Genomic DNA, 19,979 nt, shown 5'->3' with positions numbered 1-19,979 from the left:
ACTTCCTGCATGGTCAGGGGTGTTTGTCTTCTCAAATATGCCGTTATTTTAGTTAAGACTGTATCTACCCAGTATTACATCATACGGCATCTTCGGGACCACGTCGACCTCAATCCAGCAGCCTGTCCTCAGTTTGTCTGCTCACTAAGGCTGTGGGGTACGGGCGGGTTTCCCCATGAATGCACAAAACACTGGCCAACCCATCATCGAAGTTCTCAGGGTAGACCTCGCTGGTCGAGTATGATGGTCTCGTCAATCTCGGCGGGTGAACAGGTCTCCGGTTGCAACCATTTCCGTGTCAGGTGAATCAAGTCGAACATTGGTGTTCAGGGGGGTTGTCCAGGTCTGTTGGCCCACTGGTGGAAGCAGTGTGCCCTCACGGTATCGGTCACTCCCAGTCTAGTCAGAAACTCTTCCTTTATTTTATCGTAATCCTGTGCATCTTTCAACTTTTATGTCGAATTACGCTTTTTGAGCATCCCCCCTGCCAGCTATGGTGCCAGAAGCCCTGCCCATTCTTATTTCGGCAGCCACTTCTCTCTCTCTGCTGTCCTTTCGAAGGTGGTGGGGTATGCTTCCACATAATCCTGCTTTGTCATTTTTTAAAGAAAATGATTGTGCCGTGCCGCCTTCGGGTATTTGCAGCTGGTAACTGAGGCCCAATTTGGGCCACTAGTCCCTTTTAGGCCTTCTCTTAACCTCTTGGAACTACCCAAATGGCTACCTCTGTCTTTTAATCAAGAATCACTCTGAGAGCCCTCAGCTGGCCACTTACGCAAATTTGGACCTTTACGCTCATTCTTCAACATAAAGGCATGAAACTATGTCTAAAGGCTGTAGACACCTTAGGGAATACGTAGAAAAAGGAATCTGGTTGATATCCCTTTCAATGGCCAATAGGGATGCATAGGAACACAACGGTTTCAAAATATGAGTCAATACCTGATTGGATTTTTCTTAGGCTTTCGCCTGCAATATCAGTTCTGTTATACTCAGACAATATTTTTACAGTTTTGGAAACTTTAGAGTGTTTTCTATCCTAAGATGTCAATTATATGCATATTCTAGCATCTGGTCCTGAGAAATAGGCAGTTTACTTTGGGAACGTTATTTTTCCAAAAATAAAAATAGTGCCCCCTAGCTTCAGGAGGTTAATTAACTCCCAGCGTTTCTCTCTTGCTCCTCTGTGAGCAGCTGGTTGGTGAGGTGCTGGACCTGCAACGTGTCCTGATGCATTCACATTGCATCCTGATGAGCTATCCACACAAAAAACCTGACTTCCCTTTGGAGTACTAACTGAACACTTCCTTTTTTCTACCGAACCAGTGATACGGTTTGTCCCTTTATTCACTTCAGACCACACTGTGCCTGCATTCTCCACCACGTGTGACAAACCTCTTCACGGTTAGGAGAGTTTGTCACAAATTAAGCGGTAAGACCGTCACCAAAATCACCTGAGAATGAGAGTTCTTTCGAACACGACAGTACCTGTCTGTTGGATTCTCCACCCAGGCCGCAGGCATGGTCAAGGACAGCAGGGTTTGGGACACGAATCGGGTTCTTGGTAGATCCAGGTCCAAACACCAACAATTAAGTCCAAACAGTCCAGGTCGTAAATCCAGACGATTCTATATATTGTCTATTTCTCTATGTTTCACAGATCCCCAGCCCCTTCTTCTCTCTCTTGTCCTGATTTATCTTGCTTCTGGGGATTGTAGTTTTTGGCGGGCTGCCATTTTGAGATCTGTAGTTCTGGCCAGGGTGGCCATTTTAGTGAGCGGGCAGAGCCCGTATATTAGTTCTGCCCTCACATATCTGCCATTTATCACTCAGCCCCCTTCTTTGCCACAATATATATATATATATATATATATTACACACACATATATGTGTATATGTATGTGTGTGTATGTATGTATATAGAGTGGGAATATATATATATATATATATTCCCACTCTCTACCGGTCAAAAGTTTTGAAACACCTACTCATTCCAGAGTTTTTATTTATTTTTACTATTTTCTACATTGTGGAATAATAATAATAATAGACATCAAAACCATGACGAAACACATATGGAATCATGTAGTAACCTTTTTTTTTTTTTACAAATCAGAATGTATTTTATATTTTAGATTCTTAAAAGTAGCCACCCTTTGCCTTGATGACAGCTTTGCACACTCTTGGCATTCTCTCAACCAGCTCTATGAACTAGTCATCTGGAATGCATTTCAATTAACAGGTGTGCCTTCTTAAAAGTTAATTTGGGGAATTTCTTTCCTTCATAATGCGTTTGAGCCAATCAGTTGTGTTGTGACAAGGTAGGGGTGGTATATAGAAGATGGCCCAATTTGGTAAAAAACCAAGTCCAAATTATGGAAATAACAGCTCAAATAAGCAAAGAGAAATGACAGATCATCATTACTTTAACCTCTACGGGATCGTTGTCCCGATACCAGGATGGTTGATGCTAGCGTATGCTAATGTGACTAGAATGACATAGGTAACAGCAAACTTTCCAGGACATAGACATGTCTTATATTGGCAGAAAACTTAAATTCTTGTTATTCTTACTGCACTGTCCAATTTACAGTAGCTATCACAGTGAAAAAAGACCATGCTATTGTTTGAGGAGAGTGCACAACAACACTTTTATCACCACAACTGGTTTGATGCATTCACCTCTGATGGTAAATAATGTACTTACATTCAGTAATCTTGCTCTGATTTGTCATCCTGAGGGTCCCAGAGATAAAAATGTAGCATATTTTTGTCTGATCAAATCCATTTTTATATTCAAATGTAGGAACTGAGTTCTACAACTTGAACCCCTGCTGTCTCTGAGACCCATGAGGCTGTGCACAATTGGCCCAACATCGTCCGGGTTAGGGGAGGGTTTGGCCGGACAGGATGTCCTTGTCCCATCGCGCTCTAGTGACTCCTGTGGCGGGCCGGGCACATGCATGCTGACACGGTCGCAAGTTGTACGGTGTTTCCTCAAACACATTTGTGCGGCTGGGTTCCGGTTTAGGCAAGCAGTGTGTCAAGAAGCAGTGCGGATTGGCGGGGTCGTGTTTCAAAGGACGCATGGCTTTCGGCCTTCGAAGCGATGGGACAAAGCTGTAACTACCTATTGGCTATCACGAAATTGGGGAGAAAAAGGGGTATACATTTTTATTTTCAAGTGGAACATGAAAACAAGCGTTTCTCATTGGACAATTTCAGGTAGTCCCTACCTGTTGGTCAGTCTTTCTTCTGTGTGGTGCCTAATGACCATGAGCAAGTAGTTCCCAAGGGATCTCAAGTGGCTCTGGTACCCACTAGTGAGTTGCAGCCAGTTCCTCTTGGGGAAAGGCTAAATAAAGCCTGCTTGTGACGGGAAACATGACTGTGGCACTAGGTAGGTCACGATGCGAGAAAGTCCCAGTCTTGTTTGGCGTTTTCTGCATGACCACGTGTGTGATAATCACACTAAACGTTGGATCACGTGGTAAGTAGAAGACAGAATTTAAGAGGGGCACAAGGGTCATTGGGACATGCCCATTGTGAGAGAGAGAGGCAGAGAGACTAGAGAGAACATAGTGTTGTGCCAAGTGTAGCTAAGTGCTATCCTGGTCCCAGATCTGCTTGCGTTGTCTAGCCAGTTGGCAGTTGCATCTTAGCTATAGCCTTGTCCCCTTGTGGCAAGACGGCACAAACGGATCTGGGACCAGGCTATAATGAAGCACTCACTTCTGTTGCATAATACATGAATCCAAATGCCACCTCTCTGAACAGCGCTAATATCTTAATCTGTCTTTGTTGTTGTTGACATTTGCTTGTATATCTCATCCCCAGGCATCCTGCCCCCCTTTGTATCCATCCTGCTGTGGGTGGCGTTGGTGGTGTGTACCACCATGCTCTTCATCCTTCCCAAACCAGGGAGTGTCCGGCCCTTCCTGGTCTCTGTTATACTGCGCTCCATCTACACACTGGGCCTGGACCCCACCCTGTTGCTACTGGGTGCCGCCAACGTAAGTACAGTAGAGTTATCCGAGGGCAACGATATCCTTGATGTTAGAGAGGCGGGCAGTGTACTAGGTTCGAATCCCAGGGCAGATGGGGTAAATCTGGTGGGAGTTAGCCGGCACCCAGAGGTTTGCTAGCATCAATATCCCATGTGCTACCTACTGTCGGTGTGCCCATGAGCAAGACATTTTACGCCATCCTGACAGACACTTCGTTAAGTTCGCTGATCAAGGCAGTGTCGCTGATGACACTGTTTCATGATGACGAGGAACACTATGGCCCAGTCCTAAATGACTTTGTAGAGTGGTGTGACCAATCACACTTGGTCCTCAATACCAATAAGACCAAAGAGATGTGCATAGACTTCAGGAAGCATGCAACACCTACCTCTGCAACATCTATCAGAGGTCAGAACATAGAGATTATAGAGGAATACAAATATCTGGGTGTCCTCTTGGACAATAAGCTTCAGTGGAGTAAATATACAGACCTGATCTACAAAAAGAGTCAACAGAGACTGTACTTTCTCAAAAAGCTGGGATCTTTTAATGTTAATTGTACTATGCTGTCTCTGTTTTATACATATTTCATTGAGAGTATTTAAACTTTTTATATTGTTTGTTGGTTTGGCAATGCCACTGTCAGCCAGAGAAATATGCTGAGAAGGATTATCACCACAGCAAGCCAGGTACTTGGAGTCAAACAGACAGGCCTGGATGAGATCTTTGAGGTCAAGGCCCTCCGCAAGGCTCACAAAATCATTTTAGACCCAAGCCACCCTCTGTACCCGGACTTTGAACTACTACCCTCTGGGCGCAGGTATAGGTCACCACTCGGCAGGAAAAACAGAACTAGACAATCATTTGTGCTAGGTGTGATATCCCTCCTAAATAGCTCGTGCTAATGTTCCTATCCACCCAGTAAGGCCAGCAGGCTAGTCTCTTTTTATTGTTATGTAACTTATGAAAGTTGTATTGTCAATTTGTTTTGTTATTTAAATGCTGTGTTAAGAAGCAGTGCGGCTTGGTTGGGTTGTGTATCGGAGGACGCATGACTTTCAACCTTCGTCTCTCCCGAGCCCGTACGGGAGTTGTAGCGATGAGACAAGATAGTAGCAACTAACAATTGGATACCATGAAATTGGGGAGATAAAAGGGGGTCAAATTTTTTAAAAGAAAGAAAAGAGAGTGACTTAAAAAAAAAAAAATCTGAATGGTTTGTCCTCGGCGTTTCACCTGCTACATAAGTTCTGCTATACTCACAAACATGATTCATGACAGTTTTAGAAACTTCAGAGGGTTTTCTATCCAAATCGAATAATATTACTAATAATATTAATAATAATACTAATAATATGCATATCTTATCTTCTGGGGATGAGTAGCAGGCAGTTGAATTTGGGCATGCTTTTCATCCAAGATTCCGAATGCTGCCCCCTATCCTAGAGAAGTTAACCCCAACCCGTCTACGGCTGGGATGCTCCCGGTTTTGGCATTGTTATATCAGGAAATAAGAATTACTGTTGTTAATTAATTATATTATTGATGTTTTATTATTCCCAAGAGGCAATTTGTTTGCAAAAAGTACAGAACAGTAAAATACGGACAAGATATTTTTAAGTAAATGTACAGTGTACTAGGATTGGGCGGTATCCAGATTATCATACCTTCATACCGACCTTGTGCCAAACTGGGATATTCGGTAATGAACACAAGGGGCGTTGTTTTCAAACCCCACTGATACGGTGTAATCCGAAGGTTAGCAATGTTAACAAGTACATTTAAGTTCCCATTGAGAATGCTAACTAAATGCTAATGAGTGCATTGCGAGCATTTTGTAAAGATTCTACTCACAGTTCGCGGCACAAAACAAATATTAGCCAGCGAGGCTCTTGATCCAGGAGGGGATTCTTTGCAGTTACCAAGCAAATTCTTAGCTAGATAGCTAACTAGCTACTAATTAGCAAACCAAATGCACAACTGCAGAGCATTCAGCACATTTTAGACAGTTAACTTAATAGTTACAAGTCATCTAGCTGGCAAACATGTTGTGAATTCCGTACTGTAATTAGATCACAAGGCTCCGGTCTCTCATCGTTGTGCTTGTAAACTAACACCATTTGACTGGGGATTACCGTAAGCTTCATAATAATGTGAGGTGACATGAAGAACGCATGTCGCTTGGCTTTTTCCAAATACCCCGGTATACCATATACTGCCCAAGCCTACAGTGCACAAATGTTTTCTTGTGATTTCAGCATCGTCTTCTATGGTAGCCATTGCTCAGTCCTCTCCTCTCTCATCTCTCCAGCTCCTCAATAAGATTGTGTTCCTGGTGAGCTTTGTGGGCAACCAGGGGACGTTCACACGGGGCTACAAGCCGGTGGTCATGGACATGCCCTTCCTCTACCACGTGGGCTATGTCATCGTCTGTATGCTGGGCCTCTTCGTCCACGAGTTCTTCTACAGCTTCCTGGTTAGTCGAAACAATCTCTCTGTCTGGTCTTCTCTGCAGCACTTTACCATTAAACTTAAAAAAGACCATCTGTATCCGTCTGACTGTGTGTCTGTGCCCCTCAGCTCTTTGACCTGCTGAACCGCGAGGAGACCCTGCTGAATGTGGTCAAGAGTGTGACGCGTAATGGGCGCTCCATCGTCCTCACGGCTGTACTGGCCCTCATCCTGGTCTACCTCTTCTCCATCGTGGGCTTCCTCTTCCTCAAGGACGACTTCCGCATGGACGTGCAACGTCTGCCAGGTCAGTGCCCATAGACGCCCTCTCCTCTTCATCCCAGAACCCTGTACTCTATCCTATTACCCCCCCCCCCTTCATTCAGTACCCACAATCACCCCCTACTCACTACCTTTGCCTCTATGCTCTACCCTAGGTCTCTGCACTTTTGCCCCTAGTTCAGTTAGTACACACTGTTCCTCAGCCCCTATACTACCCTAGATCTCAAATCAAATGTTATTTGTCACTTGCTTTGTAAACAACAGGTGTAGGCTAACAGTAAAATGCTTACTTATGGGTCTTTTCCAACAACGCAGGGTTAAGGAGATGTGTGTGTGTGTATATGTGTGTGTGTATATATATATATATATATATATATATATATATATATATATATATATATATATATATATATATATATATATATATATATATATATATATATTTATTATTATTATTATTATTATTATTTTTACATTTGAAGTAGTGACACAAGGATTAAATACACAGTGGTTGACAATAAGTTAAAAATAACATGGTATACCAGTACCGAGTCTATTTGCAGGGTACGAGGGATTATTGAACTTTTATTTAACTAGGCAAGTCAGTTAAGAACAAATTCTTATTTACAATGACGGCCTACCGGGGAGCGTTGGGCTAGTAACCGGAAGGTTGCAAGTTCAAATCCCCGAGCTGACAAGGTACAAATCTGTCGTTCTGCCCCTGAACAGGCAGTTAACCCACTGTTCCTAGGCCGTCATTGAAAATAAGAATTTGTTCTTAACTGACTTGCCTAGTTAAAATACAATTAAAAACTGTCTTGTTCAGGGGCAGAACGACAGATTTTTACCTTGTCAGCAACCTTTTGGTTACTGGCCCAACGCTCTAACCACTAGGCTTTCTGCCGCCCCATGTGTGATGAGTGTGAAATTGTGTGTGGCCGAGGGACACAGAATCCAGTGAGTGTGCATAGTCATTGCAAGAGTTAGTGCATAAAAAGGGTCAATACAGGTAGTCCATGTTGATGGTCAGCGTGGTGGATGTGGTGTTGTCAACCCTCACCGCCTAGGGGCAGCCTGTCAGGAAGGCCAGGATCCAGTTGCAGAGGGAGGTGTTCAGTTCCAGGGTCCTGAGATTGGTGATGAGCTTGGAAGGGACTATGGCATTGAATGCTGAGCTGTAGTCAATGAACAGCATTCTTACAGAGGTTTTTCTTTCGTCCAGGTGGGTGAGGGCAGTGTGGAGTGCAATAGAGATCGGTCATCTGTGGATTTGTTGGGCGGTATGCAAATTGGAGTGGGATCAGGGTGTCTGGGATCAGGGTGTTGATGTTAGCTATGACCAGCCTTTCAAAGAATTTCATGGCTATACAGTCGTATGAAAAAGTTTGGGCACCCCTGACAATTTCCATGATTTCCATTTATAAATAATTTGGTGTTTGGATCAGCAATTTAATTTTGATCTATCAAATAACTGATGGACAGAGTAATATATCAGTAGTGAAATGAGGTTTATTGGATTAACAGAAAATGTGCAATATGCATCAAAACAAAATTAGACAGGTGCATACATTTTGGCACCCCAATAGAAAAATCACATCAGTATTTAGTAGAGCCTCCTTTTGCTAAAATAACAGCCTCTAGAAGCTTCCCATAGCCTCTAATGAGTGTCTGGATTCTGGATGAAGGTATTTTGGACCATTCCCCCTTACAAAACATCTCCAGTTCAGTTAGGTTTGATGGTTGCTGAGCATGGACAGCCCGCTTCAAATCATCCCACAGATTCTCAATGATATTCAGGTCTGGGGACTGGGATGGCCATTCCAGAACATTGTACTTGTTCCTCTGCATAAATGCCCGGGTAGATTTTGAGCAGTGTTTTGGGTCGTCGTCTTGTTGAAATATCCAGCCCTGGCGTAACTTCAAATTTGTGACTGATTCTTCAACATTATTCCCAAGAATCTGCTGATATTGAGTGGAATCCACGCGACCCTCAACTTTAACAAGATTCCCAGCAGCGGCAATGGCCACACAGCCCCACAGCACGATGGAACCCCCACCAAATTTTACTGTGGGTAGCAAGTGTTTTTCTTGGAACGCTGTGTTCTTTTGCCGCCATGCATAACGTCCCTTGTTATGACCAAATAACTCAATCTTTGTTTCATCAGTCCACAGCACCTTATTCCAAAATGAAGCTGGCTTGTCCAAATGTGCGTTTGCATACCTCAAGCGACTCTTGTTTGTGGCGTGTGTGCAGAAAAAGCTTCTTCCGCATCACTCTCCCATACAGCTTCTCCTTGTTTAAAGTGCACTGAATTGTTGAACGATGCACAGTGACACCATCTGCAGCAAGATGAGGTTGTAGGTCTTTGGAGGTGGTCTGTGGGCTGTTTTTGACCGTTCTGATTTAATTTCATACAACTTAATATTCCTACACTAAAAATCTTTGTCTGGACAATACCCCCAGTACTCAGCTTTTATTAGAAAATTAATGGCATGCCACTGTGATCATTTTCTGTGACGACAGAGTAAATTATTATGCAGCCTCAGAGGGGTGCCCAAACTTTTTTTCATACGACTGTAGATGTGTGCAACAGTATAGTCATTTGGGCAGGTTACCTTGGCATCTCTGCCCATTTAATCTGTTCCCCTGCAGCACCCCACCCTCCTAAGCCTGTCCTGCTGATCACTGATCTCGTCACTGCTCACTTAGAAGGTCCATGATCTCTGATCATTTGATGTCTGCACTCCTTTTACACTGGACTGAGGCCCCATAGTCTTCCCATTAGGCCTACCCTGACCCCATCCACACCTAACTGCCCCCCTTCAATACCCACACCTGACTGGCCTCAGTCATTTTCAGGTAAATTCTGTGTCCCACGGTCGTGAGAACCTCCTTATACAGCCAGTATACAACCTGTCCACAAATTAATAAAATGCATTCTAATGACGTCAGTACAATCCCTTTTGCCCACAGTGTAGTTATCATCCGGTGGTAGTTATCACCCACTGTGTAGTTATCACCCACCCGGTGGTAGTTATCACCCACTGTGTAGTTATCACCCACTGTGTAGTTATCAACCACTGTGTAGTTATCACCCACTGTGTAGTTATCACCCACTGTGTAGTTATCACCCGGTGGTAGTTATCACCTGGCAGTACAGCATGAGACAGATGGTTCATTTTATCATTTCCCGCTGTTCTCTTCAGACACTGCTTATCAATAGTGAAATAGGGCTGGAGAGTAAACAGAATAGATTTTAGTGTTGTCAGTTGGAACTGACAGGAATATAGACTTTGAGTAGTAGGATGGATTTTTTGCTTTGTGTCATAACAGCTATGTGTAATTACTAGTAAACACAATTTTACTAAACATAGTTTACAAGACTATGGATTTAAGATCAACCTCTGTCTCTGTTGACTGACTGTGTGCGTGCACGCTTATACGTTCATGCATCTGTAGGTGGAACATTAATAGCCTGTGCCGTTGCACACTTCCCCATGTGTGTGAGCTTTCCAGAGCGTGAGTACATGCATACAAGAGTGTGGGTGTGCTTTCGCACAACGCTCGGGCAGTCCGGGAGAGACAATTTACCAGCACATATGCACCTGTTGCATAATCTGGCGTGGTGGCCGTGCAGCGTAGAACAGAGCGGCGCTCTTATATAACCGGCTGGTCTGGGTGTGTGTGTTTATTGTACTGTCTGTCTGTGGGCTGAGCTGTCTGAGTGCACAGCGGGAGCTCCAGGCCTGGACTTTACTTGCCACAGGGTTTCCGTTAGACGGTAATAGCCGGCTTTTGGTCGATTTAAAAAAATAATAATAATAATAATTATTATTGGTGCCAGCCAATTGTCTGGGAGAGAGAGAGAAAAAAATCCCTTTGCGAAATAATGCATTTTATCCTTCATTGATTGAAATACCAGTCGATGTAGCGTGAGAGCTGCTGATACAGCTCAAACAGCTGTTTGTTGCTGCTGGAGTGAAACATGTGCTTTAATAAGACCAGTCATTGCACAACAATTCTAAAGCCAATCGCATTTAAAAAAGACTATGGCCACGATTAAAAATACATTTTTATTTCTCAACTGGTGATTAAAGCTTTCTTCCCATTTGCCATTCAAGTGTATAGGCAACTAGGCAGGCTTCAGCGTGTCACACACCACTTTGCAATGAACTGGAGGCAGTATCCGTTTTGAAGACATATCCTTATTTGTTTGAAACCTGAGCGTTTTACTGCATATTGTGAGGCATGTCTTACCTTGACTAGACTAGGCAAAATCCAACCAAACGTGCAGGCAATTATTTTCTAAAGACTTCCAAATGCCATTGAAACCAGTAGCCTTTTTCTCTCATCTTCTATTGGTTTTCAAATCAATTTGATTTAATTGTCCAGTAGCCAATGCCACAATCCTAGTCATTAGCAACCCATGCTAGTTGTTGCATATTTAAATTTCCCCTCTTTCTAAATTTCTAACAGATATTTTCATTCGCACGTAGCCTACTGCCTTGTGTGCATTGCTGCGCTTATAATTGGATGTAGCCTAGGCGTACTGGTTGTATGAATTTGGGATCTATCATCCATCAACTGTCCCAGAGTCTGTTTGGAAAAGGCTATTTCTTTCTTGTACCGAACGACAAGATGACCAATAGAATAGGGCAACTTTTCTACAGTGGAGGATAGTAGATTGACATAGGCTATTGATTTAGCTGTTTATCTTGTTGGCTGAGGAAAAGTAAATGTGGGCAGTTATTCTAACATAGGCGGCATGTGAGTTTGAAGTTTGGCAAAGCAAATTTTAACCATAAAAATACACCTTTTATAATGGCAGGCATTCCATGCATCCTCACATTTGCGGACTTATCTAAGATAGTCTACTATTCCTAATGTGATGAGTAGGTTGGATAGTCGTAGTGGCTCAGGGTAGGCCTAGGCTACACTATCAGATAGCAGGCTTTATCCTTAATTTATTCTCCTTTTTTTTGCACAGGAAAACATTGGCCTTTTTATAAACACATTTCAAGCAATTCTACTACACTATGTATGACTGGAGACATTAGCGGAAACTTTTTTTAATACGACAAATTACAGGGTAGGCTACTCTGCTGACACTGACAAACAGATCGATAAAAACGACGTTGTCTGATTCATATATTACGAAAAGGAGCAACACAAATACAATGTCTATATAACCTGGAGGAGGAAATGATTGTCCAAATACAAACAAAAGTGGCACTGACCCAATGATAAAGACATGTTCACCGCTGGTGCCAGCCAATAAGAGTACTACTTTTCTCTCAATTCAGTTGAGAATCTTGATAATTAAAAGACAAATTGGAGTCTCTTCATTTGTCTTCTCATTACAGCAATAGCCATTTGTTTTCCAAACTGTTTTTTTTAGAGATTGTATTTTTAAATATTGCGATATGCCTGGCTGGGGGTCTCTGCTTTTCACTGACCGTCGCAACTCAACAATCATCTATTTGGTATTTGCCGCAAGCTCTGCTCAAATTGCGGGCCCTTCTGACTATAGTCTATACGAGTATCATTTGTTTCCTAATGATCCCCTGTGGCCAAATCATGCTTTCTGGTGTAGTAGCCTATTTTGACTGATTTTATTTATTTCTGTATCGACAGGAGTAAACTGATTAGGCTATATAATTTTTACAATCTAATTCGATGTACTTTAGGGAAAGCTTCTCTAGCCTTATGCAGTCGCTGCCTATGTATTCTAACATCTTCAAATTGCTCATCGAAGTTCATTAAGAATGATGCCTGCTGTTGCATACGAGTTGTATGTCCTGTTAAGACATGTCATTTTGAGAACCGTGCGTGGACGCCCTAATCTGGTTGCGCAACAGATGGATGTGGGTCCGGTAAATTTCTGACATGCTCTGTAAAGTAAAATGCTGCCGGTCAAATGTCCGCCGCCACATTTTCCTAATGGAAACACTGCGCTGCCAGTATTTGTTTGAATCCGGTCCACTGCTCTTTCAGCACTTTCAGACCATAGCTAGTTCAGTTAGTTCTCAGTCCTTAGTGTAGAGTAATCGTGGAGAGGCAGAAGCAGAGGTATATAGGGGATGACTCATCGTCCTCATCTTTGTTCTCTAGTCCAGTGTGTGTCTATGGATCACCTGCACTACAGGGGCCTCGACACGTGACCTCACCGGCTCCTCTCTATTTCTATCCCTCCTTCTCTGACAATGTTCTCACCCTCTCAATCTCTCTCTCGCTGTTTTCTTTACAACCCTCCTCCCTTCTTTTCAAATCTTCACATAGAGGGGTCACATCCTCCCACGTTTCAGTGTTCAAACTCTTTCATCCAGTGTTGTGAGCACAAGCTTTTGTTGAAGTCTACTATTGTGAGGGGTTTTCAACCTGAATCTGATATAGACATGTACAGCTTTTTGAATTGTGAACTTGTCACTCGTTGTCAGGTAGATTTAAGATACTACCACCTTTTGATGTGTACATCTATCATTAGTTACCCAACACACAGTATTGAGTAGCAGGAGGGGGAAATGGCCTGCCCTGCTGCGTTGCGCTCACACACACAGAGACACACTCCTCATGGCTATATGTTTTGATGTGTGTGCCCAGTGATGGCGGGGGAGGACGATGGGACGGAGCGTGTGTGTGACACTCTGCTGATGTGTATCGTGACGGTGCTGAACCAGGGCCTGAGGAACGGAGGGGGAGTGGGAGACGTGCTGAGGAAACCTTCCAAAGACGTGAGTGACCTTGTCCAATCAGTCAGTCCATCAATCAATTGATCAATGAACCAGTCATTAATAAAATGTACTAAAACAAAGGGCCAACTATTTTTCATGATGATGCTGGTGGTGATGATTACAGTTCAATTGATGGTATTAATCGGGATGATGATTATTGAGGATGTGGATAGCAGGGGTGGAAAAAGTACTCACTTTTCATACTTGAGTAAAAGTATAGATACCTTAATAGAAAATGACTCAAGTAAAAGTGAGTCACCCAGTTAAATACTACTTGAGTAAAAGTATTTGGTTTTAAATATACTTAAGTATCAAAAGTTAATATAATTGCTAAAATATACTTAAGTATCAAAAGTAAAATAATATATACTTCCTTATTTTAAGCAAACGGCACAACGGATAGCCATAATTTACAAACAAAGCATTTTTTAGTGAGTCCACCATATCAGAGGCAGTAGGGATGACCTGGGAAGTTCTCTTGAAAAGTGTGTGAATTGGACCACTTTCCTTTCCAAATTTTGGGTGTCAGGGAAAATGTATGGAGTAAAAAGTACATTATTTTCTTTAGAAATGTAGTGAAGTAAAAGTTGGCAAAAATATATATAGTAAAGTACAGATACACAAAAAAAATACTTTAATGTACTCCTTAAGTACTTTACACGAGGTGGATAATGATGATGCTGAAGATCATTCTCTCGTTTCTCACCGGTCCACTCGTTACCCAGGATCCTCTGTTTGTGGCCCGTGTGGTGTATGACCTGCTGTTCTTCTTCATCGTCATCATCATCGTCCTCAACCTCATCTTCGGCGTCATCATCGATACGTTCGCTGACCTGAGGAGCGAGAAGCAGAGGAAGGAGGAGATACTGAAGACTACCTGCTTCATCTGTGGTGGGTTCACAGCCCTACACAGCACTACATAACTCTATATAGCACTACATAGAAGACTACAGAGAACCACATAACACTACATAACAGTACACAGAACTACATAGCAGGAAAATACATATTGTACAGCGTTATGTGTGGGTTTTTGTATCGTCCTGATGCGACGTTCTACGGTAAATTTCTTGCGTTTTGCCACTTTAATAGCGATACTCCCTCTACTGTCTTGCAATGTTAGAATAAAATCTGACTTCCTTATGTGCTTGCTGCCTGTACATATCGAATATTACAATGAAGTATGTGCTGTAGATATACAACAAGACCGTATAGAGAGTAGGGGTGTGAGGATCTCGTCATACTTGTATTCAGAAACCTATCTATATCATCACACTTAATACTCGCAATTGGATTTACTTGTGATCGGAAAACCCGGAAGTGCGTTTTAAATGCCAGTAAAGCTTATACCTCAACTGCGCATTATTGCGCTATCAGTCAGAACACATCTCGGAGCGCATCGTTATATTAATTCGCTCATTCGCACGCACACATTATTAAACGACCCCGACCAGTGACAATGTACATGATTAACTTAGTCCTGTTCAATGATCAATGAACTAGGATAGTGTGTGTATGTATGTGTGTGTGTATATATATATATGTATGTGTGTGTGTGTGTATATATATATATATATATATATATATATATATATATATATATATATTAGGAAACAACACTGATTGACAATAAATTTCACATGCTGTTGTGCAAATGGAATAGACAACAGGTGGAAATTATAGACAATTAGCAAGACACCCCCAATAAAGGAGTGGTTCTGCAGGTGATAACCACAGACCACTTCTCAGTTCCTATGCTTCCTGGCAGATGTTTTGGTCACTTTTGAATGCTGGCTGTGCTTTCACTCTAGTGGTAGCATGAGACGGAGTCTACAACCCACACAAGTGGCTCAGGTAGTGCAGCTCATCCAGGATGGCACATCAATGCGAGATGTGGCAAGAAGGTTTGCTGTGTCTGGAGGAGCACTGCCAGAGCCCTGCAAAATGACCTCCAGCAGGCCACAAATGTGCATGTGTCTGCTCAAACGGTCAGAAACAGACTCCATGAGGGTGGTATGAGGGCCCGACGTCCACAGGTGGGGGTTGTGCTTACAGCCCAACACCGTGCAGGACGTTTGGCATTTGCCAGAGAACACCAAGATTGGCAAATTTGCCACTGGCCCCCTCTGCTCTTCACAGATGAAAGCAGGTTCACACTGAGCACATGTGACAGTCTGGAGACGCCGTGGAGAACGTTCTGCTGCCTGCAACATCCTCCAGCATGACCGGTTTGGCGGTGGGTCAGTCATGGTGTGGTGTGGCATTTCTTTGGGGGGCCGCACAGCCCTCTATGTGCTCGCCAGAGGTAGCCTGACTGCCATTAGGTACCGAGATGAGATCCTCAGACCCCTTGTGAGACCATATGCTGGTGCGGTTGGCCCTGGGTTCCTCCTAATGCAAGACAATGCTAGACCTCATGTGGCTGGGGTGTGTCAGCAGTTCCTGCAAGAGGAAGGCATTGATGCTATGGACTGGCCCGCCCGTTCCCCAGACCTGAATCCAATTGAGCACATCTGGGACATCATGTCTCGCTCCATCCACCAACGTCACGTTGCACCACAGACTGTTCAGGAGTTGGCAGATGCTTTAGTCCAGGTCTGGGAGGAGATCCCTCAGGAGACCATCCGCCACCTCATCAGGAGCATTCCCAGGCATTGTAGGGAGGTCATACAGGCACATGGAGGCCACACACACTACTGAGCCTCATTTTGACTTGTTTTAAGGACATTACATCAAAGTTGGATCAGCCTGTAGTGTGGTTTTCCACTTTAATTTTAAGTGTGACTCCAAATCCAGACCTCCATGGGTTGATAAATTTGATTTCCATTGATCATTTTTGTGTGATTTTGTTGTCAGCACATTCAACTATGTAAAGATTGTTTTTGAGCCTTTATTTTTTTTGAGCTGTGTGTGTGTGTATATATATATATATATATATATATATATATATATATATATATATATATATATATATATATATATATATATATATATAACATTTATTTATTTATTTATTAATTTATTTTACCGGTCACCTACTCATTCAAGAGTTTTTCTTTATTTTTACTATTGTCTACATTGTAGAATAAAAGTGAAGACATCAAAACTATGACATAACACATATGGAATCATGTAGTAACCAAAAAAGGGTTAAACTAATCTAAATATATTTTCTATTTGAGATTCTTCAAATAACCACCCTTTGCCTTGATGACAGCTTTGCACACTCTTGGCATTCTCTCAACCAGCTTCACCTGGAATGCTTTTCCAACAGTTTTGATGGAGTTCCCACATATTCTGAGCACTTGTTGGCTGCTTTTCCTTCACTATGCGGTCAGACTCATCCCACAACATCTCAATTTGGTTGAGGTTGGGGGATTGTGGAGGTCGGGTCATCTGATGCAGGACTACATCACTCTCATTCTTGGTCAAATAGCCCTTACATAGTTGATTACCCTTACACCTTTAGGAGTGGTTTCTTTGCAGAAATTTGACCATGAAGGCCTGATGCACACAGTTGATGTTGAGATGTGTCTGTTACTTGAACTCTGAAGCATTTATTTGGGCTGCAATTTCTGAGGCTGGTAATTCTAATGAACTTATCCTCTGCAGCAGAGGTAACTCTGGTTCTTCCATTCCTGTGACAGTCCTCATGAGAGCCAATTTCATCATAGCGCTTGATGGTTATTGCGACTTCAAAAACCATCTTTCAAAATTCTTGAAAAAGTCTGTATTGACTGACCTTCATATCTAAAAGTAATGATGTTCTGTCATTTCTCTTTGCTTATTTGTGCTGTTATTGCCATAATATGGAATTGGTATTTTACCAAATAGGGATATATTCTGTATACCACCCCTACCTTGTGACAACACAACTGATTGGCTCAAATTAATTAAGAAGGAAAGAAATTCCACATATTAACTTTTAAGAAGGCACACCTGTTAATGGAAATGCATTCCAGGTGACTACCTCATGACGCTGGTTGAGAGACTGTCAAGAGTGTGCAAAGCTGTCATCAAGGCAAAGGGTGGCTATTGGAAGAATCTGAAATACAAAATATATTTTGATTTTGTTGAACTTTTTCGTTACTACATGATTTCATATGTGTTATTTCATAGTTTTGACGTCTTCACTATTATTCTATAATGTAGAAAATAGTTAAAAAAAAGAAAAACCCTTGAATGAGTAGGTGTTCTAAAACTTTTGACCGGTAGTATGTGTGTATGTCTGTCTGTGTGTATGTACAGTTGAAGTCGGGAGTTTACATACACTTAGGTTGGAGTCATTAGAACTCGTTTTTCAATCACTCCACATATTTCTTGGACATCTACTTTTGTGCGTGACAAGTAATTTTCAACAATTGTTTACAGACCGATTATTTCACTTAGTATTCACAGTATCACAATTCCAGTGGGTCAGAAGTTTACATACACTAAGTTGACTGTGCCTTTTAAACAGCTTGGAAAATTCCATAAAATGATGTCATGGTTTTAGAAGCTTCTGATAGGCTAATTGACATCATTTGAGTCAAATGGGTCAATTGGAGGTGTACCTGTGAAGGTCTGGTTCATCCTTGGGAGCAATTTCCAAATGCCTGAAGGTACCATGTTCATCTGTACAAAAAATAGTACGCAAGTATAAACACCATGGGACCACGCAGCCGTCATACCGCTCAGGAAGGAGACGCCACTGCTCCAAAACAGCCATAAAAAAGCCAGACTACGGTTTGCAACTGCAGATGGGGACAAAGATGGTACTTTTTGGAGAAATGTCCTCTGGTCTGATGAAACAAAAATAGAACTGTTTGGCCATAATGACCATTGTTATGATTGGGGGAAAAGCCAAAGAACACCATCCCAATCGTGAAGCACAGGGGTGGCAGCATCATGTTGTGGGGGTGCTTTGCTGCAGGAGGGACTGGTGCACTTCACACAGTCGATGGCATCATGAAGGGGGAAAATTATGCGGGTATATTGAAGCAAGACATGACATGAGTCAGGAAGTTAAAGCTTGGTTGCAAATGGGTCTTCCAAATGAACAATGCCCCCAAGCATGCTTCCAAAGTTGTGGCAAAATGGCTTGAGGACAACAAAGTCAAAGTATTGGAGTGGCCATCACAAAGCCCTGACCTCAATCCCATAGAAAATTTGTGGGCAGAACTGAAAAAGCGTGTGCGAGCAAGGAGGCCTAGAAACCTGACTTTTTACACCAGCTCTGTCAGAGGAATGGGCCAAAATTCACCCAACTTAATGTGGGAAGCTTGTGGAAGGCTACCCGAAACATTTGACCCAAGTTAAACAATTTAAAGGCAATGCTACCAAATACTAATTGAGTGTATGTAAACTTCTGACCCACTGGGAATGTGATGAAAAAAATAAAAGATGAAATAAGTCATTCTCTCAACTATTATTCTGACATTTCACATTCTTAAAATAAAGTGGTGATCTTAGGATCTAACCTGACCTAACGCAGGGAATTTTAACTTGGATTAAATTTCAAGAATTGTGAAAAACTGAGTATACATTTATTTGGGAAGGTATGTGTAAACTTCCGACTTCGTGTGTGTGACTGGCTGGCTGACTTTTCAACAACAAAAATGACTATATTGCCTGCATTTATTCCAGACACATATTTAGATGAACATAGGCTATCTCCCATATATTGTTTAACTTTTGTGAGGAGCAAACCTTTTCTCTCCCGACACTTATGCCACAACATTTGTACAATGAAAAATAAACTATCTACGTTTGTCATTTTATTTTCTATTGATCTGTCGCTCGTGAAACATGCCTGGGTGAGAATAAATAATAACAGTAATTGCCGCCCATTTGTTTACAGACCGAAGCACTAGCCTTTAGTTGTTTAGAGCACAGAGTGCTTCACACTGTTTGAGTGAAAGAGATGTGTGCTGTCAGCTGACAATGACATTTTTCCAATCACAGATAATTACAAAAATACTTGTCTATTGTATTTGGAAAGTTCTCCATATCCGTTACGATACTCGTTTTGTCCGAGTACTCAGCACACCCCAAATAGAGAGGCTCAAAAATATAATTAAGAACGGCAACGAAACTGCAGGATATGACCAAGTTAAAGTGAATTGGTATATCAGTGAATAAGTACTGTTTTTCCTCACTCAGGGTTGGAGAGGGATAAGTTTGACAACAAGACGGTGTCCTTTGAGGAGCACATCACGTCGGAACACAACATGTGGCACTATCTGTACTTCCTGGTTCTGGTGAGGGTGAAGGACCCCACAGAGTACACCGGCCCAGAAAGCTACGTGGCCCAGATGATCAAGGTGGGTAGTTGGTGAGCTACCTCTTCCATGATCTACACAGGTCTTCACCTCAAACACCTCTGTGTTGCATGATAGAACGGTGTGTCTATTTTAGCACCAAGGTACTGGTGATGCAATGATGAGTCAGGATTTTATATTTGAACCTCATCTGTGTTGAATGTGAAAACAGTGTTGGTTCGTTGAATTCGGATTCCTTGCTGTCACT

At 42.3% G+C, this 19,979-nt stretch overlaps 1 protein-coding gene across 2 annotated transcripts in view; it reads left to right on the top strand.

Annotated features, from left to right (window-relative positions):
• LOC110522681 (inositol 1,4,5-trisphosphate receptor type 2) overlaps window positions 1-19,979 on the top strand; it is a 160,699-nt gene that overhangs the window by 116,031 nt on the left and 24,689 nt on the right. For both annotated transcript variants that reach the window (XM_036977399.1, XM_036977393.1), the window contains exons 49-54: window positions 3,838-4,013; window positions 6,319-6,483; window positions 6,588-6,765; window positions 13,342-13,472; window positions 14,198-14,363; window positions 19,614-19,774. In XM_036977399.1, the coding sequence (XP_036833294.1) occupies window positions 3,838-4,013; window positions 6,319-6,483; window positions 6,588-6,765; window positions 13,342-13,472; window positions 14,198-14,363; window positions 19,614-19,774 (977 nt within the window). The remainder of the gene's footprint in view (window positions 1-3,837; window positions 4,014-6,318; window positions 6,484-6,587; window positions 6,766-13,341; window positions 13,473-14,197; window positions 14,364-19,613; window positions 19,775-19,979) is intronic.

Source organism: Oncorhynchus mykiss, chromosome 1 (genome assembly GCF_013265735.2).
Source record: "Oncorhynchus mykiss isolate Arlee chromosome 1, USDA_OmykA_1.1, whole genome shotgun sequence".
NCBI classification, from domain to species: domain Eukaryota; kingdom Metazoa; phylum Chordata; class Actinopteri; order Salmoniformes; family Salmonidae; genus Oncorhynchus; species Oncorhynchus mykiss.
Note: the sequence above shows the minus strand (reverse complement) of the source record. Positions and strands in the feature narration are given on the sequence as shown.